The 25,571-nt window shown below is 59.4% G+C and overlaps 1 protein-coding gene across 7 annotated transcripts in view; it reads right to left on the minus strand.

The window, feature by feature from the left end:
- Positions 1-25,571, minus strand: part of MPRIP (myosin phosphatase Rho interacting protein) — a 112,865-nt gene that overhangs the window by 60,645 nt on the left and 26,649 nt on the right. For all 7 annotated transcript variants that reach the window (XM_047756587.1, XM_047756584.1, XM_047756585.1 and 4 more), the window contains exons 2-3: positions 19,763-19,840; positions 17,536-17,601 (exon numbers count right to left, since the gene is read on the minus strand). In XM_047756587.1, coding sequence (XP_047612543.1) covers positions 17,536-17,601; positions 19,763-19,840 — 144 coding nt within the window. The remainder of the gene's footprint in view (positions 1-17,535; positions 17,602-19,762; positions 19,841-25,571) is intronic.

The following is a 25,571-nucleotide window of genomic DNA, read 5'->3' on the forward strand; positions in this document are numbered from 1 at the left end:
GTCGTGACGTCCAGGGCAGCTCTATTCACAACAGCCAATGTGCGAGGAGCCCGGATGTCCACCAGCAGGTGAACACACAAAATGTAGCCCGTCCACACCACAAGCTGTTCTGCTTTAGGCAGGAATGAAATTCGGACACTGAGCTGAACACGGGTGACCCCTCGACACTCAGCACCGAGTGGGAACAGCAGACGGCAAGGCTGCACGTCGCGTGGCTCCGTGTAGGCCCACGGGAAGAAGAGGGAAGGCCACGGGTGGCTGGGGCAGCTGGCGGGGAACGGGGGGCCTGCTGAAGGGCTCAGGGCTCCGCTCTGCAGTGAGGACCGTGTTCGGAAATGGACCGCGCTGACGGCTGCTGGACGGTGTCCGCGCAGGTACGACCTGCGTGGTGTCTGAGCTCCGTCTCCACGGCACAGCGCGACAAGCGCTTTTGTGTGAGTGACGCGAGGAGCAAGCAGCCAGGCCAAGGCTTCCAGGCCACCCTCTCGCACCCCACTCCCGAGCCCCCTGGGCGCAACGGCCGCTTCTCCCTCACCTGCAGGTGTCAGCTGGGAGGACTGCGTCTGTCACGGGAGATTTTATATTAACAGCTAGGCCTGCCACCCTGCGCGCACCTCGTCTCTCACTGAGCTTCTGTCCCGGAGGCTTCAGAGACCCCTCCCGACCACCACGAGGCCCTGGACCGGGGTCCTCTCTGCAGCAATGCTAGCAGGCTGGCATCCAGGACACAGTGGCTGGGAGGAGGAAGGGGGGAGACGCATGCACACACACACCCGCTCCCGTGCATGCGCACACACGCGCGCGCGCACACACACACACACACACACACACAGGCCCTCACACCTCCCCACACAGACGGGAAGGGGTCTCCTCCTCACCTTCCCGCTCAGACCACAGGCCCCTGAGGCTCCTCCAGGCCTGATGCACTCCCAGCCCGGCTCCACCAGCGCCAAGGCTGCTCAGGCTCTCCTCCCCCCTCCCCGGTACCTGTGTCTGTGGGGAGGTTAGCCTGGAGCTGCTGGTGGTCGGGAGGAAGAGCCCCTCCCACGTCCTGGCTCAAGAGAAGAGGTGTGCCCAGGGTGGCGCAGCAGTTAACGAACCCGACTGGTATCCACGAGGAGCCAGGTTCGATCCCTGGCCTCGCTCAGTGGGTTAAGGGTCCGGCATGGCCGTGAGCTGTGGTGTAGGTCACAGACGAGGCTTGGATCTGGCCTTGCAGTGGTTGTGGCTACAACTCTGATTTGACCCCTAGCCCGGGAACCTCCATGTGCTACAGGTTCAACCCTAAAAAAACAAAAAAAAAAACAAAAACAAAAAAAAGAATTGGACTACGGCGGCTCAGGCTGCTGCTCAAGTTCAGTCCCTGGCCTAGGAACTTCCAGGGCTGTGCTGCGGGTGCAGCCATTAAAAACAAACAAACAACAACACTGGAGATGTCCCGAGACTGCCAGGTGACTGAAAAAACAAGCAAACAGCAGGGGACTTTCTTTCCAGCAGAAGAGCGATGGCTTGCATGCTGAGCTCACTCCACTACCACAGAGCCGGGTCAGGGCCGCCGCCAACCACAGGGCACCAGTGGGCTGGCCAGAGTGCATCGCTGTCCAGCCAACAGCCCTGGGCCAAGGCACAGGGGCATCGGCTGACCTTCCTTCAGCTTCCCCAGCCCTACATGCAGCCTGGCACAGGCAGGGCCTGACCCTTGCCTTGGGGACAGAGCGTGCCCGGGAAGCGCAGCTGCGGGACACTTCGATGTAGGGGAAGAGGTGGGGGCTCTGGTCTCGGGGGGCCGGGACGGCCCTGCACAGTTAGGAAGCAGCAGAGCTAGGCTTACTTGAGAGCCAAACGCCCACAGGGTGCCCGCCGCCCACAGGCCACGGGGACAGGCTGATCCCCAGAGGCATCAGGCCGTCCTCTCCCCTGTCACTGCCCCCAAGGTCCTCCTGGCCTTTAAGGACCCGCCCCAGCACAGCACACACCTCCCCTCCGAAGCTAATTAAATGCCTTGAGTTAATTTCAGTCTCTGGAGCTGCGCCTGGGATGCGCTACGAGGCGGGAGGGGCTCACTGGGTGACCTGGATGGCCACTGAAATGTCGGCCCTCAGCGCCAGTCGGGGTTGGGGGTCACGGGATGAGACCCCTCACTTGGGCTGGGAGTGCACCGGGCACGCTGGCCCACAGCTGCTGGAGTCACAAGACCTCCCTTCTCTTTAGGGACAAGTGGAATGACGGCTGTTCCCAAGAAAACACCCTGCCGCACGTCCTGCGAGATGCCCTGTTGCTAAACAGGAACAAAGACGCCTCCCTCGAAGACTGGATTATCCCCAGCTTAAAACACAACGAGGGCATCAGAAGCCGGGGAAATCGTGTGCAAAGGACCGTCGTCTGAGGCTAGGCTGTCAGGGGAGCGGGTGCGGGAGCAGGCGCCGTTCCCGCAGAGAACCAGGCGGCTGTCTTTCTCCGCAGTCGTCTCATTCCCGGGCAGCAGATGAGCAGGGAGACGCCGGCTCACCCCGAGGGACCCTGCTGGGATGGGCGCAGCCTGGACATCACCCAGCGAGCAGCCGCGGCCGGGGCAGGGGCAGGGCTGGGGCGGGCGGAGCAGGAATGGGCGCGCTCTCCACGTGAAAAGGGGGAGGCGGCAGGCAGGACCAGGGCCCTGGGCTGCCTGGGCGAGCTGGGGTACCTCCACTTGGGCCTCCCGTTTACTCAAAGTCGAGGCCACCGCCTCCCAAACAGCCAGAGCAGCTGCAGGGCAGCGGCAGCGGCGGCCGGAAGCCCCCCGCCCCCCCAGCGGCGCCCGGGAGGAGTCCCCGGGGCGACAGGAAGGCGGCGGGGGGGGGGGGGGGGGGGGACAGGAAATGGAGCTCCACGGAGGTCCTGTCCCGCATCACACTCATCGGAGAGTCCCCTCCTCTCCCCATCCCAGGGATGCCAAAGTTTAGACGTAGTGAGGGGCCAGCCAGCAGACGGCGGAGCTGGAGTTCAAGCCCACACACATCCGTCCGTGGATCCTCTGACCAACTGTTGTGAGGACAGAACAACTCAGGTTGGTTCTGACAGTTCCTCGAGGTGACAAGCCAGCCGACACAAGCTGTGGGCCTGCGCTGCCCGGGCTGGCACGCTGTGCTCCCCCAGGCCAGGCTTGTGGGCATCCAGGAGGGGTGGGGCGGCCCTACAGACCCTTCGGGATGCAGCGCCACAGCTTTCCAGAGTAACCTGTCATCACCCCACACCACACCCACCTGTGCCGCTCTCGGCCCAGGACAGCGGCAGGGCAGAGGTGGAGTCTGGCTGGGGGGGGTCACTGAAGGGCCTCTTTATGCACTGAATGTCCCCCCTCAATATTCCTACATTAAAATCCTACCCCTCGGAGTTCCCGTCGTGGCTCAGTGGTTAACGAATCTGACTAGGAATCGTGAGGTTGTGGGTTCGATCCCTGGCCTCGCTCGGTGGGTTAAGGATCCGTCGTGGCCGTGAGCTGTGGTGTAGGTCGCAGACGAGGTTCGGATCCCGCGTTGCTGTGGCTGTGGTGTAGGCTGGCGGCTACAGCTCCGATTCGACCCCTAGCCTGGGAACCTCCACATGCCGCCGGAAGTGGCCCTAGAAAAGGCAAATAGACCAAAAAAAAAAGAAGAAAAAAAGAAAAGCCCCTACCCCTCAACGGGAGAGCATCACAGGTGGGGCCCTGGGTGACTCGACCGGATGCGGTCACGAGGGTGGAGCGCTCGAGGATGGGAACCCGCGTCCCCTCTCTGCCAGGTGAGGACCCAGGAGCCACCTGGAAGCAGGGCCTCACCTGACCCTGGACTCTCAGGCTCCAGAACAATGAGAAACAAACAGTGTGGTTTATAAGCCACTCAGTCTGTGGTACCCGCTGCAGCAGCCTCGATGGAGTGGGACAGGCTGGCAGCAGGGAGGTGACGCCTGGACGGATTCCTCTGAACAAGCAATAAACCAAAAAGAGCCTCTCATCATTTCAACCCCCACAAGTTCCCATCAGAGAATTTTTCTGAATAGTCGGTTGGTCTTTTCATCTTTGTGGTGTCTTGTTTTTACAAAATTTGTACAATGAGTAGGTTACTTTTATAACCGGGAAAGACATTTGGAACAGCAAGCAGTTTTCGTGGTATTTGCTCTCTCGCGTGCGACCAAGCCCCTTGGTTTCAAGTCCAGTCCAGTCTCTAGCATTTTGCCTTATCTCCATCTTTGCTACAGATGTGCTTCATTTTAAGAAACCTGAAATTGGCAAATTCAAAGCTACAAGAAAAGTAAATGCAGGATGACTTCGCACCAGGATCCGGCCGCCACGGGTGCCTTTAGATGCGGCTCGGTTAGTCCGGGGCTTCCCTGTGGGGCCAGTGAGAAGGCAGTACGGGTGGCTCAGCATTTCTACGACAAGGGGGAGCTCAGAAAGACGGAGCTCGGAAAGGCCTGCGAGCAAGAGGGAGGGGCTGGGAAGCGAAAGGCTCTCAGCTGGCTCCAAGCTTGCCTGCTCAGCCGTTAGCATGGCTATTTTGGGGTTTCCGACGGGGAGGGGCGGGGGAGAGACATTCTTCCCACCACTGACAGCCCTGCTGGGCAGCCCCTTTTGCCCCGCTCCCCTCCCCGCCCCTCCCCTCCCCAGCCCCCTGGGAGGACGGAAGCCCACCCGGGAGTATTGCTCTCCTCCCCTTCCATCCCTCCCTCCCCTCTCAGGAGCTTGGCGGGGGCCCGGCCCACTGGCTGGTCTCTTCATACAGAGCTGGGAAAATGTGGAAGTCAATAGAGCCTCAATCAGGCAGGCATCCAAAGTTTGGGGCGGGGGGGGGGGGGAATGGGGAGGGGCCTGAGCTCCATGCAGGGAGACCCGGGGTGGACGCTTCCCACAGACTCCTCTTGGTCCGCACTGGCCAGGCCGCCGGCCCCCCTGCACCACCCCACTGGCCGAGGGAAGGGGGCTCGTCCCCCTTTTCTTCCTCCCGGGGCTCTTCTTGGAGCAGCAGGCCCTCAGAGTGTGGGCCTGGACCCGCGCGCAGTGGCAGCCCTCCAGACTCAACAAAGGCAGTTTCCCCTCTTAACTGTGGAAACTCGGCATTTCTTATTTATTCCATTCTGAGCCTGGAAAGAGCAGTGACGGGGAGGTCTGATTTCTTCCCCGAGTGGAGGGTGGGGAGAGCGGCGGACTCTGCAGGGAGGAGACTGGGCCGGAAGAAGCCCACAGATATTTTTAGAGACATGGGAATTAAGCAAGCAGGGACCTTCTGGGGCCAGAGACGCTTTTGTTTCAATCCCAGTGCTCCAGGCCTGGAGGCAGAGGGTGGGAGGGGGCAGCAGAGCCCAGGTAAAAGGCCAAACGCCCAAGAACCGAGAGCTCTGCCGCTGTCCAGTCTGCTCTGCGTTTGTGCAGGGCGGGCGCACGTCACGACTGCCCAGCAGCGCCGGGTGGCCGAGCACGATGGCCCCCGGCCCCTGCAGGGCCGCCCCCTCAGCAGCCTGCTCCCAGCCCCCAGCTCTCCCAAGTGCAGGGAGACTCGCCCCCCGCCCCCCACGGCTGCTGGTTCTGACCTGACTGCGATGGAATGAAATGGAATCTAAAATAAGGCTTTTCAATTATCTTCAGGCTGCCGATGAGTCAGGCTATTTCCTCAGCCCACTGAGGCCACAAATATGGTCTCGAACATGGGTGCCTCACTCAAAAAGCATCTCTACAGCCTCCGGAACAGCCACACAAGTGCGGGTACAGGACGTGGAGAGAAGAAAACGGAGAAGAAAAGGGTGACCTTGGACGCCCTCCCCGCCGAGGGGGCGAGCAGCGCTTCTGGAGCACGACCAGCGATCGATCACACTCCAGACCCAGCAACTCTGAGTCTGGGAACTTGTGCTGAAGCACTTTTTTTTTAAAAAAAGGAGGAAGGAAGGAAAAAACTTGAAAGCAACCTGAATGCCCACAGTCTGGAACAGTGAATACAGCTGCCTGGTGGCACAGTGTCCCTATCAAAGACTGTCCTTCCAAACCGGACGCAGGGACTGCGGCGTCGCTTCGGTGGAGATTCCTTCTTTCCACGCCCCACACGAGTCTCCAACTACACCCTGAGCAAACTGTACTTCTGGCCTTGGGGGCAGAAATCACCACTCCCCCACCCCGGCTTTGAGTGACCCCGCACCTCCAGGCCCCACCAGTCCTTTCCCAGGACACCCCTGAGCGGGCGGCGGGGTGGGGGGGGTGCTGTCTCTCTGGGCACGTTGCGCCCCACCCCCCTCCCCCGCGGTGGACCCCTCCTTCCCGACCAGAGACTAGGAGACCTTGGAGGGCAGGACACTTTCTCATCTGTATCTTTCAAACCCCAGCCTGCCCATGGCACACAGCGCGTGATAAGCGAACGAATACATTCAACCTCCCCTGGTCTGCCGAGGTTCCAGAGAGAGTCGTGGGCAGCGAGCTGGGAGTGGAGAAGGAAACACGACCAGGAACGCGTCCTGGGGTGAGGACGGGCCCGAGCCCAGAGCTCCCCGACAGCCTTTCTCAAGTCCGCCAGCGGGTCAGGCACAGAAGTGGCCCAGGCCGCGACCAGGGTCTTCGGGCTGGTGCACGGAGGTGACGGGGCCAGCCCGGCCCGCGCCTCCTTTGCCAGAGGAAGATCAGCGGGTCGCCCTCTGACGTCTCTGGAAGGGCCGTCATCTTTAACCCTTGGGTATCCAACCAGAGAATCTAGAATTTCAACTACCTGTGCAAGTGCCTCTTCCTCATGAAAGGTGTTAAAGCAAATTACAGCTGGAACATTTAATTCAGGAGGCAAATACGCCCCCAGTAGGTGTGTGAACACTCGCTCCCATGCACGCCACACACAGCCCAGCAGGTACACACAGAGCTATGTAGACCCAGGGACCAAGAGGCCCACGCAGGACCAAGCAAGGCACAGAAGCTAAGGGCAGCCTGGAAACAGAGCCACGGGGAAGGCGGGAGGAGGCGCCCACAACGGAAACCTGCATATGCCCCGAGCAGACTGACTCCTAAAATGGGGGGGGGGGGGCACCCGACAAAAGTGGCCAAAATCAGAGTCCCCTGGTGGTGCAGTGGGTTAAGGATCTGGCGCTGTCACCACAGTGGCTCAGGTCACTGTCGTGGCGTGGGTTTGATCCCTGGCCCGGAAACTTCCACATGCTGGTGTGGCCAGGAAAAAAAAAGTGGCCAAAATCACAGTAGCTGGTTCAAGTTGCCGATCAAACCCTAATAAAAAGACCACAGATCATTTTTTAAAAGTATAAACTCTCAGAGACAAGCTGGAGGGGCAATGTGGGATATTAAACAAATTTTGAAACACAGGAAGTGGCTGTGCAGGCAGAGTGACCGGGTAAAGCAGGAAAGCGCCCAGAGGGAAACCAGGAGGAAGCAGGCAGCCACCGTGCAGAACAGCAGCAGGCTCAGGGCCCAGAGGCCCCAGGAGGCAGGGTGAGAGCCGGTGGACAGGACAGCCCCCCGGTAAGGCGCAGTCAGGCCTCGGGCCGGCTCCCACCAGCGGCAACCAGATGCTCTCTGCAAAGGCTCTGGACCCAGGCCAGCCGGGGACGGGGGCAGGGGCTGGGGCTGGGGCTGGAAGAGTCCATGGACGTCTGCATCCTGAAAGCGAGGGCTCCTAACACCAGGTTCTTCTGGGTCCCCAGGTCTCCTCAGACTGCACACGGGAGGACACGCCAGCCCCCTGCCTGCCTGTCAGCCAGTCACCCACACACCCTACACACAGGCTTGTTCTCAAAAGCAGAGGTACAGCCAAGGGTCACCACTGAGAAAACCCAAGACCAAAACGGGCAGAGAGGGAACCGAGAAGAAGGCGGGTCAGGCCAGAGACAGAATCTCAACATGACTGAAATCCGAAGAGAAAGTACTGCATCCGTGAACCAGGAATAGGAAAGTACAAAAGGTGACACTTGGAGAACAGAAAGAGGAGCCCTGAGAAACCAAAAATATGATAGCTGGCGTAAGAACCAGCCTAGAGGTAAGCGAACAGGATATTCTGGAATCGGCAACGGAAGGGCTTACAGGTAAGGGTCGTGAAGTCTCAGGCATGACAAAGCGACGCAGGAAGACCGAAAAATGAGAGATGGCCCAAGAACCCAGGGCCCGGTGACAGGAGTCAAGACCAGGGAAGAACAGGACAAAGGAAAAAAGTACCAGAGGAAAACACACAAGACGACGGGCTGGGCCAGAAGGACAGGACCTTCCTCGCCGAAAGGTGCACAGGCTTCCGGCTCAGTGAGAGAAAACACATCCACACCGAGACAGAGCCTCCGGAAATTTTCGAACCCATGGGATAACGAGAAGCTCCTGAGAATTTTCAGAGAGAAAAGTCCATTTGATTACAAAGAATCGGGATCCTTCGTACATGGACTTCTCAACGGCAATGGTAGAAATTTAAGACAAAGAATGGTGCCATCAAAATTCCAAGGGAAAATTATTTCCAGCCTGACATGCTCGCAGTCCAGCTACCACCAATCAAGAGCGTGGGCGGGAAAGGCAGTTCCAGACACGCCAGGTGAAAAGCCCTTTTTCCTTCATGCCTTTCTCAGGAGGCTTCGCCAAGTGGAGAAGTAACCCAGGGAAAAAGAGACGGTCTGAGAAACTCGGGAGGAGGCGGGAGGCAGCTCCCGGTCAAGAGCGAAGCGCCAGGCCTGCAGGAGACCCGGTCCAAACAGGAGCCAGGGAGGGAAGGCTCCAGAGGGACGTGGCCACGGATTCAGAAAAGAGCCACCGACCTGGGACTTGCCCCCACTGAGAGGAGTTTTATGGTTCTGTCCGAAAGCTCAGAGTTCAATTAAGGTTAAATATAAATCAAACAAATGAAGGGAGGAGGGCAGTTATTAACTCAAGAGAAACCAACTGTGAAAGGAGCCCTAACGTGCTCTGCTGCAGGGCCACGCGGGCACCACCCACTTAACCCCAGGCGGGACTGTGCTGAACCACACCGGCAGGACGAGGGGCTGGGAGGAGAAAGACCCAATCCTGTGCCTGGTGAGCAAAGCCAACGAACACCTCCCCAGACTCTAGAAACAGCGGTACGGATGTGCCACCGACAAACGCGGGAGCGCCCAACCAGTCGGGCCCCCAGACCCTAAGCGGCCCCTCTGGGGCAGCCCCCGGCGGGGAGGGCACGCCTCTGTGCAGCGAGTGCTGTGGTTCTGCAGCAGACGTCCCACACCGCCCGACAAGGCTCAGGGTCCGGGGCAGCGGAAGCCATCTGGCTACCAGACCGTGGCAGTTCAGCCGAAAGCCGTGGTGCTGTGCTTGCCACACCTGGCACTGTGACCAGGCCTGCCCTCGACGGGGAGAGGATGCCGCGGAGGACACGCTGCAGGAAAGCAAGGAGACGACGGGGCCACCCAAAAGGCGGGGCGGAGCGCGTGCCAGGCACGACCGGCGGAGGGGGGAGGGTTCCGGGTTACTTCCTAGGCCCGGCCCCGTGCCTGCCCCTCCCTGTGTGGCCCCCCCTCCCCACGTGCAGAACAGGGGACCGCATCCGCGTGGAGACCTCGCTGCGCCTCTCCCTGGGCTGCGGCGATTACACAGAAACCGCGCTGGGTACACGGGGGTGAGGCCGTCTTCCTAACCTCCTCTCACAGAGCGTGAACTCTGTGCAGGGGACCCCAAAAGATCAGAGGTTGCCATCCTCCTGACACCCAGGCCACTGCTCTTCCCCCCCCTGCCCGCCCGACGACACAGCTCCGTGCCCACGATGAGTGCGGTGGACCAGAGCCACGAGGACCGCGCCTGGTCACACGCGGCCAGACTCCAGGCAGCGGGCGGCCCTGCGTGGAGGCAGAGGTGTGGCCCTGAAAGCTGCCCTCCTCCCCTCGGGCCTCAGCCCCTCATCTGTTGGAGGCGGGGTAGCCTAGCCCAGGTCTCCAAGGAGCTCAACCCCACTCCACACCCACCACCCCCGCCCCGCCAGGTCTGCTCCCGACACGGGGGCTAAGTAGGGCCAGGTGTGGCCAGCACACCAGACACGAGGCCAAGGCCCACGTCCAGGGGATGCCTCAGACACTGGCTGCCTCACGGGATGAAGAAAAGGAGGCACCCTAGCCCTTCACCTCCCTGGCACTTCTCCACGCCAGCGGCGAGGCTGTGGGCACTGAGTGCCCTGCGGCAGGTGTCAGCACCCACCACACCCTGAGGGTAGGACGACCTGCCACACCAGGGCCTTGGAACATGAACCAGTCAGAGCTGTGGAAGCGGGACTCTGCCCCCAGGCTCAGGGCAAGAAGCTCAGCTCTGCTGGAGGAGACCCCTCCCTGGGGCAGGTGGCCACTCCCCGCACGGGACCACTGGGAGGACTAAGTGGACCCCGTGAGAGGAGCTGGCACAGCTTCTTGGCAGGGGCCTGGGCACCGCAAGGCACTGTCAGGACAGCAGATCCTCACGGGTCAGCGGGGTGACGGGTACAAGCCCTACCAGCGGGTTCGGTGGGAGACGGCCGGCCCATCACTCACGGGAAACGCTGAAGGACGGCCCAGCTGCCCAGCCGCCCAGCCGCGGGTGAGGGACAAGCGGAAGCCCAGAGGGAAGGTCACCTGGGTGGGGGCGGGGCAGACGGCAGGTGCGGCCGCAGCCCAGCTGGGGCCCCGGCCTTGGAGCAGCACCTCACAGGCCCTTCTCTGCTCGTGGACCAGGGTGTCCCGTGGGGCCAGAGGTGGTGACCACGGCGACTGAGCCGTGCCTTTCAGGCCCTGTGGCTCTGGAGATCTGCCCTCCTCCCACACCCAGCCGTCCCACCGGCTCGGGGAGAACACCCCCCCCTGCTGAAGTAACACAAACCCATCTCGCCAACAGGACAAGCTGAGCGAGATCCCTGCTTCCCTCACCTCAACCTGCGGGCCAGCTTGATGGAAAGGACGCCGGTCATGCCATCTGCAGAACCGTCCCCTTTGAAAGGCTTCGCCAGAGCGACCATCAGAGGTCCCCAGTGCAAAGTTCCACCCGCCGCACACCACCTGGGCCAGGTCACTTCTCTGTCTCCTGACCTGGGGAGAGCCAGTCCTTACCCACGCTGCTCCTGCGCCCAGCTCCCTCAGGAAACGCGTGGTGCCCACGGGGCCGTGTGGACGCCTAGGTGGGACCCGGGCCCTCAGGATCAACCGAGAGCGGCCCATCGCTCTCCTTGCCCGCCGTGCCTGTCCCGTGCCACCCACCCCTGCCCAGACCTGGAGCTGAGAGGGGATGGCAAAGTGAAGAGGAGGCAGCCACAGCCTCTGGTCACAAGAAGTTCTACTTCCACCAGGAAGTGGCCGGCCCTGCCTCTGTCTCCAGCCCCGTCCAGGGCAGGGAGAGTGACTCCTGGTTGCCTGCAGAGGGCTTCCCGCCCACCTGGCAGGCACTCCTCTGTCCCACCCACCTGGCCCGTTCCTCGCTCACCACCGCTGTGGTCTGTCTCTCCTCTACGAGGCTCAGGCTGCCGCGCCAGAGATTCCCATGGAAAGCACGGAGCATCTGCACCGCCCCCGATCAGGCCCCCAGGAAAACCGTCAAGCCCTTCCTCGCCCTCTCTCCCCCTCCCCAGAGGCAACCCGTGAACCTGACCGCTCACCCGCACCTACTGGCTGGGCACCTGCACTGGGCCTCCCCGCCCGTAAATGACGTCCAGGCCAGGCCAGCTCTAGAAACCCCTCCGGCCCAACCCCCGGAAGTCTGCTGCGGTTTTCGCCCCCAAACAGCCTGTGATCAAACACCAATGGCTTCCATCCCCCGGCTGTTCAATACTGAGAAATGTCACCCAGGCCAGCACATGGAGTTGTAAGTGACAACAAAAATCTGCCAGAGGCAGAACAGTGCGCTGCAGTGTCTCAGGCAACCTGCGTCCCCAAGCCCCGCCCCAGCCTAGTGCAAAAGGCTCAAAGGTGCGCCCCTGTGTCCAGGGAACACCATCCGTACAGAAGGCCCCAGAGGGACAACGCGTGGAGCCCCTGGTCCCAGCGAGGCCAACAATGAAAGGAGTGTGAGACTTGGAAGCTTCAGCACTGCCCCCGACCTTATGACAACAGGGCAGCTCCCAGGCCCATCGAGGGTCGTCAGGGTCCCCCTCGGCTCTCACTGCACCATCTCCAAGCAACCTGGAGTTGACCCAAAGATGCCCTAGAGCAAACCGGCCTGCAGGCAGCCCAGAGGCAGAGCCTCGGTGGTCATCCACACCCACCCCAAGGGACCACACCCACCCGCGCCCACGCCTACTGCCTGTGTTCTACGAGTCATCAAGGAATGAACTGCCACAACACCTCTCCCGAAGTGGCGGAAATGATTTGCAGTTGTCATGATTAAGCAAAGGCAGAGCAAGGGATTCACCTCAGAGCCCAGGTCTAGAAAATTCCAGTGGACAGGGGTGAAGTACCTTCCAAGCTCCCCTGGCTGATCCCTCAACTCTCCCTGACACCAGCACCGCAGGCCGGGCCCTGCCAGCAACCCCTCCCGCCTCCCTTCAACTCTCCCCTCCTCACAACCTGGAAAGCTGGGTGTGTACTCGCCACTTCTGCAAGTGTTTATTTTTAAAAATTTTATACAGGGCCGCACCTGGGGCACATGGACGACCCTGGGCTAGGGGTGGAATCAGAGCTACAGCTGCAGGCCTACACCACAGCCACAGGGTTCTGAGCCACATCTGCAACCTACGCAGCAGCTGGCGGCAATGGCAGATCGTTGACACACTGAGCGAGGCCAGGGATCCAATGCACATTCTCCTGGATGCTAACTGGGATCGCTCCCGCTGAGCCCAAACAGGAACTTCTGCAAATGCTTCTTATTTTATTCTTTAGTTGTTATTATTATTATGATTTTGCTTTTGAGGGCCATACCCACAGCACGTGGAGGTTCCCAGGCTAGGGACTGAACTGGAGCTACAGCTGCCGGCCTACACCACAGCCACAGCAACGCCGGATCCTAACCCACTGAGCGAGGCCAAGGATTGAACGGGCAACCTCATGGATCCTAGTTGGATTTGTCTCTGCTGCACCACAACGGGAACTTTTTTTTTTGGCAAATGCTTTTTAGAAAGTTCATTACGTTGGGGGCTTCCTGTTGCGGCTCAGGAGGTTAAGAACCCAACACAGCAGAGCTTCTGAGCCTGCCCTCCTCTCACAAGCATCCTATCTTAACAAATCTATTTTTTGCCTATCAAAAAAAGAAAAGAGCCCAACACGGTGTCCATGAGAATTTGGGTCCACCCGGCCTGAGGAGACAGAGGGAGGCACGGGACCACTGCGAAGACTCCATCATTCTCCAACATCTCACGTGTTCACAGACCCCAGTTGTCAATGAAGTTGAGGGACGCCCCCATCTGTCTGGGCCTCAGTTTCTCCTTCTGTGAAATGGACACAATATCTACCAAGCAGGCTGCTATGCGCAGCACTCTAGAGACTGTGCCTCAAGAACAAACCCTGAGTGTTAGGGTGAGCACGCCATCCCCCCAACCCCTGTGACAAGGAGGACGGCCAATGCCCCCTCTTCCCTCCCAGAAGACTCCTCTGACTCCCCAAACCACCTAGCGCGCTGAAAAGCGGGCAGACCGTGGTCTGGATTTGCATTTATCTTCACGTGTCCACAGGTGGGTCCCAACAGGCTGTGAGCTTCACCACAAACCAAGAGTGACCTCCTTTTGGCCACAGGTCCTCCCCGGTGGCTCTCTCCTGCGGACACAACAGCCACCACGGTTACCACGAGTCAGCGGCATTGGGCTGCTGACAAGAGCTCCAAGCACGGCCGAGAGGAGCCCCGGTTTAGAACAGCGCTTCTCACGCCTATGCTTCTTCACACCGCAGGGAGTGGTGGCGTAACTGCAGATCCCGCGGCCCTGCCCTCGGGAGGTGCTGACGCAGAGGCTGCAGGGGGCCTGGCTGCAGAGGAGCGGGAGAACCTCAAAGACATCAGCAGGGCCGAGCTCAGTCCCTCCCCACGCTCCCTGGGGGCACAAGTGCATCCTGGCATCAAGCAACCACTAGGACTGCATCCCGTAGGAAGAAAACTGTACAGAAGCCAGAAGCCCTGCCTTCCAGCACTCAACGGCCCCCGAGAGTGGTTGGGCCAAGCCCACGACTTCACGTGCCAGCACAGGGACTGGGGGCGACCGCCCCATCCTAGGGGCTGACGAAGCCACAGCTGTCCTCGAGCAAGACCCGGCTCAGAAGGCCATGAGGCCTCCCTGCTGTGTGCAGCTCGGCCTCTGGGAAGGCGCAGGGTCCTGGTCTGTCCTGACTTTGCAGGAATCACTGGGGCGGGGAGTGACAACATGCCCCACGCGCCTGCCCCAGAAGCTTGGGTACGACTCCCCGCTGTGTCCACCTAGGAGAGACCCAGGAGCAGTGTGCTTAGGGGCAGGCCAAGTTCAACAGCACGAGACCTTCCAAATCTCTTTCCCAGGAAGGACATCCCGACACAGGCTCCGTCACGGAGGAGCCCTGAAGACGTTATGCTCCGTGAGATCAGCCAGACACAGAAGGACAAATACCACACGACCCCACTTACAGGAGGTCCCTAGAGGCGGCTTGTGCGGTGGGGGCTGCGCAAGGGGGTGGGAGGTGAGGGTTTCCCGGGGACAGAGGTCCAGCCTGGGAGGATGGACAGGGCTCTGGGGAAGGAGCTGATGGTGGCGCCCGACAATGTGCGTGCGCTCAAGGCTACAGAGCTGTCATCTTAAAAACGGCTGCAAGGGCAAATCTGGGAGTGGCTCGGCGGGTTCAGAACCCGACTAGTCTCCACGACGACGCAGGTTTGACCCCTGGCCTGACTCTGTGGGTTAAGGATGCGGCATTGCTGCGGCGTAGGTCTCAGATGCGGCTCCGATTTGACCCCTAGCCCAGGAACTTCCAGATGCTGCGGGTGTGGCCCTTTAATTAAAAAAAAAAAAAGGTAAATTTTTGTTACCTATAGTTTACCAAAATTTAAAAGCAAACAAAAAAATCCCTAGACCCTGTTTCCGCCTGGCTTCCAGGCGGAAAAAGAGAGAGAAGACGACAGCCGGAGATGAGACCGCCACAGCTCATCAGGCACAGTCCCCCCGGCGCTGCCGGCCTCCCAGCCCAGTGGGTTCCACCTGAAACCGGGGTGCCCGCACGTCCTCTGGACTGAGTGCTTCTGCAGTAAAGTCTTCGAATGACCCTGGGCCCTGCTGACACCAACACCCTAGCCTCACATCAGCCACCAGGAAAGAGGAAGGACGGGTGCAGCGCCGGGCGGAGCATGGCCGGCAGACGGAAGCAAGGACGGAGGCTGCCGTCTGGGTCTCCAGAGTCTCCACTCTGTCCGCTCCTGACACTCCAGAGGCCCAGCCAAATTACTCTGGCTCCCACTTGTCTGGGAGGCCGCCCTGAGCCCACCTCACCTCAGCTTGCATTTGAGAAATTTTTTTTCCTTTTTTGGGCAATTTGCCTTTCCTCCACACCCACCAGTTACAGGGTATGTGGGTGTATCGAGAAAGAAATTTCCCAAAAAAGGAAAAGTGATTCCCAAAGGTTAGTCCCATCTCAGAGCCGCCTGGAAGAGAAAGGCAACAGTCTGCCCCTGGAGCCCAACTGCCAGGCCCCAGCCCTCCAGGCAGGCACCCGCCAGGGAGCGCAGCCTGTGCTCTGCAGTGCCCAGCCGCCACCGCGTCCCTCTTGTCCCCACCTCATTCTCCGGAGCCCTCGGGAGGGCGCTCTCCCTTCTGCTGAGGAAGCATTAACAGCTGCGAGGCAAAACATCCTCAGACCCGCTCCTAGGAGCGCCCAGGCCCAGCTCCTCCCTGAGCCCAAAGAGAATCCGGCGGCACCTAACACACCGACACAGGGCATCATTTCAGCTCAACGAATATTTACGCGCTCAGAGCCACCAAACCCCAGGCCAGACAGTGCAGAGGTACTAAGATTCATGAAGGATCCAGCAATGAAAAAAAGTTACAGTCTACTCAGTAGGATGATATTGAGGCAAATCAGAACAAGTAGTCACAGTGCATACATGTCCAAGTAACAGTCTGAAGCAGATTGCGACTGGGTGTTAGGAGCCCAGCCATAAAATGCTACAACTTATTACATGCAATCCATTAGCTGGGAGGGACGGGGTGGCCGGGGCGCGAGTGGCTGCTCAGAGCTGCCTCTCCAAGACCCAGGCCAAGGCAAGGCGGTTAGGCAGGCCCAGTGGGCGGAGCTGCTGCAGGAAGCAGGACCTACCCGCCCACCTCGGCCCCAGCCCGGCCCAGGCTCACAGCCCGGCCCCCACAGTTCTGCCGGCCCTGTGGTCACCCCATGCGCAGGGACACCCGACAGAAGCCTCTCCACCCCAGGAACGAGCCAGCTCCCCCCCCCAACCCCCGACACCAACACACACAAAGCCGGGCCAGTCCGCAGGCTAGCCCTGCCCCCTCACCTCCCGCCCTCCTGGGAAATCTGGTGGGGGGGGGGGGGCTTCCCCACCTTTTAAGAACAGGGATGATAGCAAGTACAACACTCGAATTTTTTTTTTAATGTAAATAAGCCACTGACCAGGTCACCCAGGGGCTCTCAGCCTCGGCGCTGCGACACTCAGGGGCAGCTCACTCTCGGGCGTGGAGCCGGCCTGCGCCTCACACGCTGCCCCAGGCCGCTACCCACCAGCTGCCAAAGGCACCTCTCCACCCTCGTGCAGCTGTGAGAATCAAGGGCGACGCCAGACACTGCCGGGCAGCCCCGGGCAGTCAGGCGTGGCGATCCCCAGTCGAGGCCCACGCTCTGCTTCCAGGACCCCAAAGCAAGGAAAGGCTGGGATGCAGGCAGTGGGATCCGCCTGTTTCACGCGCTGTGAGGAGAGGTTCTTCGACAGCCCCGGTTCAAAACGCTGCCCACAGAGCCACACACGCCCAAGGCACAGGAAAAGGTGCTCAAATCTTCCGTCTCCAACCTTTTATAAAGCTTAAAATTCATCCTACCTCCAGCGAGTTAGGACAGACCCACCTCCTTCAGAGAAAAAAATCAAGAGACGAAATGGGTGGGAAAAGAAAAGCCAGAACCTTGCACCTGGTTGGTAAACAGTCAGTCAGTCCAGGAAGCAGGAAGCAAACCAGGTGAGCGGTGGGGCAGGACGGCGCCCGTACACTATGGCTGGGTGACCAGAGCACTAGCCCTACGGCCAGGAGGCCTCCGAACATCTAAAGGCACAGGCCACGCCAATCTCGGCAACGGCTCTGAGAGGAGCCCTGGGCTGCAGGGAGTGATCCGCGGCGCTCAGCCTGCACACGCCTGCCCAGGGCCACCGCCGCCTGCCCCTGAGGCCTGCAGCCCGGCCCGCTTTTCCCAGAGCCAGGTGCTCTGGCTGGGCCCAACCCCATCGTCCTTGAAAAGAACGACTTCCTCCCTCACCACCGACTCTCCCCCGGGACCACTGAGGATGCTCGGAGCAAAGGCCCGGGCTGCAGGCATCACTGCAACCAGCTGCCGCGGGCCCTTCTACCCTTCCGGGCTCCCGAGTAGAAGCTGCGTGAGAGCACAGAGCTGCGGTGCCCACCAGGCAGCCCCGCCGCCGGGAAGGGCCTGGCGCAGGCTGGGGATGAGGAGGGCGGCGCAGGCACTCACCATCTCGTCCAGGGCGTAGCGCAAGAGGCCGTGCTCGTAGAGGATGAAGAACCGGCGCTGCCATTTCTGCAACAGAACACAAGGGGGCTGGGTCCCGGCCCGGCCCCACTCGCCCAGCCCGAGTCCGACAAGCCGGCATCTGAGGGATGCAGGCTGCACAGCCATTTCTGGGGTAGATGGCAGGGAAAGCAGACCCGGGGTGGAAGAAGGTGCATTGTGAGCCAGGACTGGGCCAGGGAAGGGGCCCAAACACGCAGTGTGCTCCCCTGACCCTGACCCTAACCCCCTAACCCTAACCCCTGACCCTAACCCAAACCCTAAACCATAACCCTAAACCCTGACCCTAAACCCTAAACCCTAACCCTGCCTGGTCTTTTCTTTTGCCTTTTTAGGGCTGTACCCGAGGCATATGGAGGTTCCCAGGCTCGGGGTTGAATCAGAGCTGCAGCTGTCAGCCTACACCACAGCCACAGCAATGCAGGATCCAAGTGGCATGTGCGACCTACACCACAGCTCACGGCAATGCCAGATCCTTAACCCACTGAGTAAGGCCAGGGATGGAACCCGTGTCCTCATGGATACTAGTGGGGTTCGTCACCACTGAGCCACGACGGGAACTCCGCCTGGTCTATTTTAATGTGCAAGCTCCTCGCAGCGGCGATGACGTCTGGGTCACCCTCCTGTACTCCTTCCGCGGCAGGCGCAGAGCTTACCGCACACTACTGCCAACACTGGTTTTCTCCTTTACCTGACATGATACGGGATAACCTGACAATGCCAGGCACTGATTACCAACTTCTGAAAAAATCTGGAAAAATGGTATAGAAGACTTGTTCCAGTGATCCAGGGGAGTGCGAGAAATAGAAAAAGATGGCCAGCTGCAGCATCCACTGAGGAGGCATCAACAAACAAGATTCAAAACCGAGGAGGAGTGAGGCCGAGGAGGAACAGCCCCGACATGCAGGGAGGGCCCCACTGGCGAAGGGTGTCCCTCTCCGCCCAGGACCCAAAGGCCAGGCCACCGGGGGCCGATGGAGGCCAGGTGCACTGCCAGGGGACCGGGAGGACCTTCCCCGCAGGGGGCACCTGTCTAGAGCTGGTCCCTGAATCCCAAAGATCATCATGAAAATCCAGGACCTATTGTCAACATTTCCAAAAGCCCAGCGGAATTCGTACTTCCACCGGCAACAAGGCCACAGGAACGAACTAAAATACTGTGTCTCTGCTTTGGGCCAGAATTATATCATTTACACTAATGATTTTCCCATCAGAAATGGCAGTTCTGTATGATCTAAATATAAAACAGGAATGAGGGCTGCTCCCTGGTTACTGCAGCACTGGGACACAGTCGCCGCTGCTATCTTCACGCCCAGGCGGCAGCAAGAGGACACTCACACGGCCTTGCAAAGGGGACCTGCAGAAGGCTAGTTCCATACCGGGTGTTCCGACCTGGCTGGGAGAGGCAGCCTAGTCCAGGGAGAGGCCACCTGGACTCTGCCTGAGAAATATTTCCAACGCCCCTGGGTGCTGTCTTTAAAATCAACCACCTTCCAGAAGGAAGCCCAAAGACCCGAGACACAAAGCAAGTTCTGTGGGGTGTACCATTCAGGCCAGGGCGGCAGAGTCCCAGAGGCAGGACTGAGGCTCTCAGGGGAGCAGGGGAGGAGAAGGGAGCAGAGCTGGAGCAGCGTGCAGAAAACAGGTGCCTGGAGGGGAGCACGTGGGAAAGGAAAGAGTGACTTAGCTACAAGCCAGGACAGTGCCGGTCGACCACCTTGCTGCTCCAGCCCGGACCTGCCCTGGGCTGGTCCCCAGGAGACAGGGGGCTGATGCAGAGTCGGCTCTCAAGGCCCACATCCCTTTACGGGTGCTCCTGTGCTGAGCCCCCGGCTGGGGAGAAGGATGGGAAGGAGGGGCTTCGGGAAGCAGGGCCCCCGCTCTGAAGGGACAATGCACAGGCGCGCTGGACCACCCCATGGCCTTTTCCATGAGCTGTTTCTAGGAAGTGCGTTCTCATCCTGGATGGAGGGCCAGCCTAACTATGGACCTGAGGCTTTTCCCGTGGGACCCACTATCAAATAGAGTTCAGCAAACAGGGGTTCCCTGCGGATCCAGCCATCCCCAGATCCACGGTTCAACTCCCCATCCCCCTCCCCTCCACTCGGTCTACCTGCCCTTAGCAGCCCCCCCCCAGACTCCCCCCAAGAGTGCACCCTGATGCCCTTACCCGAGACCGATGCACCGGGTTGTCAAAGTCAGTCCCATCTGGAGCCAGGAGCAGCCAGCCGCCGTAAATGGGTTTTGCCTGGAGAAAAAGGCAGGGCAGGTCATCAGGGGACTTGGACAGGTTCAAGCTGGGGACAAACTGACAGGGACTCACTGGAAACAGAATCCACCTGTGCTCAGCACACGCCAAGCATCTCATCGCCTGGCCCAGCCCACCTCCAAGAAACACGGTCCGGAGCCAGAGGCTTGGGTGGGTCTGCAGCAGTGGCTGTGGAGCAGGGGATGCAACACCCAGGGGGAGCCTGAAAACCGGGAGGACACAGAAACACCCAAGACACAGCCACCTTCCTTGAGTTCCTGATCAAGCTACCAAGATGGGGAAACGGTAGCACTGTCTGCAGTAACCTGTGAGCGCCAGTGTGCAGGCAGGAGGCACACGGGCGGACAGCAGCAGTCGCAGGCCCTCATCCTGATGGTGCAAAACGGAGCGGAGGCTTTAGCAACCATGACGAGCTCTGGCCCCAGAGTCGTCAACCTGCCGGCCGCAGGGCCTTGGGCCACGGACCCTGGACTTCCTGCCTTCCCCTTTGATAGTGAGAGTAATGAAAATTTCACCTACGCCTCATGACATCTACGGAGGACTGATGCGATAATGCAAGGAGAGCACGGCACAGCACGGGGACGCACGCGGCCCCTGGGGAAACCAGTCCGGCAGGTCCTCAAGGGTACACTCAGAATTCCACAGGGCCAAGAACTCCACTCCCAGGTACACAGGCACCCAGGGAGGACGCCCTGTCATGGCTCAGCCGAAACGAATCTGACTCGCATCCATGAGGACGCAGGTTCGATCCCTGGCCTCATTCAGTGGGTTAAGGACCCGGGCATTGCCATGAGCTGTGGTGCAGGTTGCAGATGTGGCTCGGATCCCGAGCTGCTGTGGCTGTGGTGTAGGCTGGCAGCTATAGCTTCTATTCGACCCCTAGCCTGGGAACTTCCACATGCCACGGGTGCAACCCTAAAAAACAAAACAAAAACAAAAAACCACACACCCAGGGAGACTGAAAGCAGGTGATCAAGCCAAAACGTGGACGTGAAGTTCACAGCAGCACTATTCACAGCCACAGGGGAGAAACAGGCCAGTGTCCATCAACAGAGGAACGGATAAACGACACGTGGTCTAACCACACGATGGAATACTATTCAGTGATAAAAAGGCAGGGAGCACCGCCACGTTACAATGTGGCTAAACCTTGAAGGCATTATGCTAAGTGAGAAAGAGAGACCCAAAAGACGACATCTCGCAGGATTCCACTTCCATGGAAGGCCCAGAATAAGGAAATCCACGGAAAGAGAAGGCAAGAGTGGTTGCCAAGACGTGGAGGGAGCAGGAAATGGGGAGCGGCTGCTAACAGGTGTGGGGTTTCTTTTGGGGGTGATGAAAAGATTCTGGAATGAGATAGTGGAATTAGTTGCACGAACTTGTAAGAATAGCTGAAAACTACAAAATTGTATGCTTTAAAAGGGTAAATTCTGGAGTTCCCACCGTGGCACAGCGGGTTAAAGATCTGGTGTTGTCTCTGCAGCGGTTTGGGTTTGATCCCCAAGCCAGCACGCTGCACTGCTGAAGATGGCAGTTCCCTGGCCCGGGAACCTCCATATGCCGCAGGTGTGGCTGAAAAAGAAAAAAGAAGAAAGGAAGGGTGAATTTTATGGTATGTGAATTATCCCAGAAAAACTGCATGAGAAAAAAATAAATAACCCGAGCATTGTCTGGCTTATAAGAACTGAATAAATGTCAGCTATTCTTACACTTTTTTAGAGCCGAAGAGTCCCTCCATTCCGAGGCCCCTGGCCACAGGGCTTCCTCAGGAGCTGAAAGCAGAGACAGACTCTCAGGCTGCAGCTCCCGGTTCAGCCACGCCCAGCTCCTGAGGAAGCGGCAGGAAAGGCACAGGCAGGCCCAGGGCCCCGCCGCCAGCTGGAGGCCAGGAGCACAAAGGAACCCCCCACCCCACCCCACCCCCGCCTGCTGATTCCACACCGCGGCCATCTCTGGGGAAGGCCTGGGGGTCCTCTTAAGAGACGTTCCATTCGATGCTTCCAAACTGGAAGGCCTTGTCCCAACACCTCATTCTGAAAAGCTGCGGAATCTATCAGAGGTCACAGAGCATGCGGCTGAGCCTCTCTTCTTGGTTTCTGCAGGGTCCTCAGGCCCCCTGGGGAGACAGTGGCTTTCACCCAAGAACAGAAGAGGGGGACGAGGGGGCTGATGGAAGGAAATGAGACTGGCTTGGACAAAACCCGGGAGTGGGTGCCGGCAGGCAACCAGCGTCAGAGGGACTGCCCTGGAGGGCCTGTGGGGTGCAGGGCACGAAGCGCCACCCGGGCGGGACAGCAGAGCGGAGAGGTGGAGAGGTGTGTTTCCTCAGCCAACAGCAGAGGCACCCGGCCTCCCCGCGGCGGGCCAGTGCACTGGGCCTCTCTCGGCGCCACTGCACACCCGGAGCAGAGCCGCCACCGCCCGCACACAGGATGGCGGGGTCAGTGCCGGGGGACGACTCCCTGTGCAGATCTGGTCACGTGACTTCCCCACTTGGCCGCTCTGCTGGCAGTTCCCTGACCAGTGAAATCTGGAGTTGGATGCCAAGGTCAAGTCTCCTCTGATTCTGTCTGCTGGGACTGCACACCACTCTCCTGATTTTATAGGACTCTGGGGCGATTTCCTACCATCAGCTGTGCTGACCTGTCCTGTTCTCAAAAGGGGCAACAGGAGACCTGGGACTGGCACACGTCCCCCAGAACCGGGCCCACAACGAGCACCGTTATTCACTCAACAAACTCAGAGAGGCTGCCAGCCCACACCTCCCCTGGCCATGACCTCTTCATATGGATCACTGGATCACTGCAAAGGGGACCCTTTCCGGAGAGCAGGCCGTCCTCAAAGGTGGGAAGGCTGGGCCAGCACAGGGTGGGGGCAAAAAAAGAGGTGCTCCAACAGGCTGGGAAGCAGAGAAGGTTCCCCAAGAGCCCTGACCAGGGCAAATCCAAGTGACAGAAGGCAGGCAGTGGGTGCCTAGGGCAGGGGATGAAAGGATCACGGAGGGCGACAGCTACAGGGCACGGGCTTCCTTTGGGGGATGAAGAAAATGTTCTAAAATTGATGGTGCTGACAACCGGGAAGACACCACAAGTCAAGTGTACACGGCATGAGAGTTACATCTCAGTACAGCCGTTTCAAGGTCAGCGGGGCAGGGAGTGGAGCAAAGGGCTCACAGTTGGCTGACCCGGTGCTCACAGCTGCATGACAAGGACCTCTGAACGTCCAGCGTGCAACTAACTGCAGGGTCCTCAGGAGACAGGAAGGCACCTGCCACCCTGCACTGCCGTCTGAGGGAGGGACCTATGAGCAGAGGGCGGCCTGGGGTGGAGAGGACTTGCAGGGCTAAAGCACAGCGAAAGCAAAGCTGTGTCTGGCAGCGCGGAGCAGCTCAGGCCGGGGCCCTCCTTCAACCCATCTGTGCCTCGCCGACAACCTCCAGACCCTGCAGCCCACTTCGAGAGCCTGGAGAGCAAGCACGACCACCCCCCGGCCCCCACCGCAAGTTTCCTTTGGCTCAGGGGACCTGCAGTCCCCACCCACTGACTCTGCCTCGTCCCAGAGGTGCTCTGCTTCTCCCACCACTACTCAGACTCTCCGAAGGCGAAAGGAGCAGACCCGGCCACATCAGCCAGTCAGAAGCGCCCACCACAGCCTCGGGCCCCGTGGGAGAGGCTCACAAGGGGGATGGAAGGCTCCATCTCATCCTCTCCGGGGCAAGGTCTCTGAAAGGGCCAAAGGCTTCCTCTTCCAGACGGCCCCACAGTGACCTGAGCTGCCGACTCTGGTGGCCCAAGAGGGAGCCGGCCCTGGAAGCGTGCAGTCCTGTTGGTGTGCTCTGGCCGGGGGCTGGGGTTTTACTTTGAAGGCTGGGGTACAGGCGAAGCAGGTAGCTCTCGTCCGTGCTGAGGACCCAGAGCAGGGACTGAGCTCTGCTTCCTGCAGGCCGCCCGGGAGGAAGCGCACCCGTCCAGACCCCATGTAGGAGCCTCCCCGGAGAGCAGCCCTGCGCCTTGGCCCGGCCCTCACGCCCCCCCCCTCGCCTGGACGCTGCACTTCAGGCGGGGCTCTGGGAAGAGCTGGCGGCCGGGGCAGGGTGCTCAGCCCAGAGCCCCTCTGAAAGCGATCGCTGGAAATGTCTGCTTCCTGGGAGACGGGGTAGAGAGATGTACTGTTCACTATACCTCCACCACCTGCAAATAAGACCCTGGATCCCGCACATAAGACAAACCTGCGCAGACTGGAAGAGGCAGAGAGAAGGCAGAGGGGCTGGGGACCCCAAGACTCCAGGAGCAACATGGAGATGGGCACCTGTCCCAGACTGGGGCCCGAAGGAGGGGCAACCTGCAAGTGCCAACGGGCACAGATGAGAAAAGCCCCAATAAAAGCCTCTACTGAGCTCAAGGACCAGGGATGGGGGACAACCTGGCGAGGCAGAAAACGCTCCGATGACAACCACCTGACGCCAGCACACACAGAAGAGACGCGGCCCCACCCCCACCAGCAGAGGCCAGACTCCTGCCCACCAGCTAAGAGGTGTCCCGGAACCCCTACCAGGGCGGGCTCAGGCAGCCCCCACCCGCAGGAACAGCTCCCCTCCCTCTACCTGCCGGGCAACATCAGAGGAGGACACGGGGGGAGCTGAACCCCCCTCCCTGTGGCATAGCAAGGAACCTCCCGCCTCAAGCGTCAGTGGGACCCAAGTGAGGAGCCAGACCTCCACTTCCATCCAGAGGTAAAAGGCAGCAGCCCTGCCCCTGCTGGAGCAGTGTTAGAAAAAGCCAACGGAGAGAGAAGGGTCCAACACAGCCCAGAGTCACCTAACGGGACACAGAAATGTCCAGCTTTCAACGGAAAAATCGCCCTCATACCAAGAACCAGTAACTGAATGAACACAGACTGCTGACAGATGCCAACACCGAGGTGACAGGCAGGTGGAGTTATCTGATGACGATTCAGAGCAGCCACGCTAAAGACTGCAACAAGAAATTATGAACATGCTTGGAAGAGATGAAAACGAAGCCTGAGCGAAGAAACAAGGTATGAGAGCCAGGGCGAAAGTCTAAAACTGAACAATACAGTACCAAATAAAAGAGCGAAGCGGAACGGCTCGACAGCAGAATGACAGAGCCATGGAACGAACAAGAGAACCGGAAGACACGGCAAAAGAAATTATCCAGTCAGACGTCAGAAAGAAAACAGACTGGGGGTGAAAAAAGGAAGAGAAGAAGAGTCCGAGGGACCTGTGGGACTATAAAGAAGATCTAGCATTTGCGTCATCAGAGTCCTGGAAGGAGACAAGACGGGGGAGGCAGAAGTACACTTGAAGAGACAACGACGGAAAGCTTGCCCAATGTGGCAAGAGTGGCAACCTAGCAATTCAAGAAGCTGCGTGAACGCTAATGGATAAATCCAAAGAAATTCACACCAAGACACATCAAAATTATTTCTGAAAACTAAAGACAAAGAAAAAAATCTTGAAAGCAGAGAAAAACAATACTCATATGCTATAGGTACAGCCCCCCACCCCGAAGTACATAGTCTAAATATACCAATTAAAAGACAGACACTGACCAAGAAGATTTTTTAAAATGACCCAACTGCACAAGGTCTACAAGAAACACACTGTACATGTGATCACATGGGCTTGACAGTAAAAGAATAGAAAACACACATCTTGCAAATATTAATCAGAGGAGAGCAAAGTTGCTCT

This window comes from Phacochoerus africanus, chromosome 14 (genome assembly GCF_016906955.1).
Source record: "Phacochoerus africanus isolate WHEZ1 chromosome 14, ROS_Pafr_v1, whole genome shotgun sequence".
Lineage (NCBI taxonomy): Eukaryota > Metazoa > Chordata > Mammalia > Artiodactyla > Suidae > Phacochoerus > Phacochoerus africanus.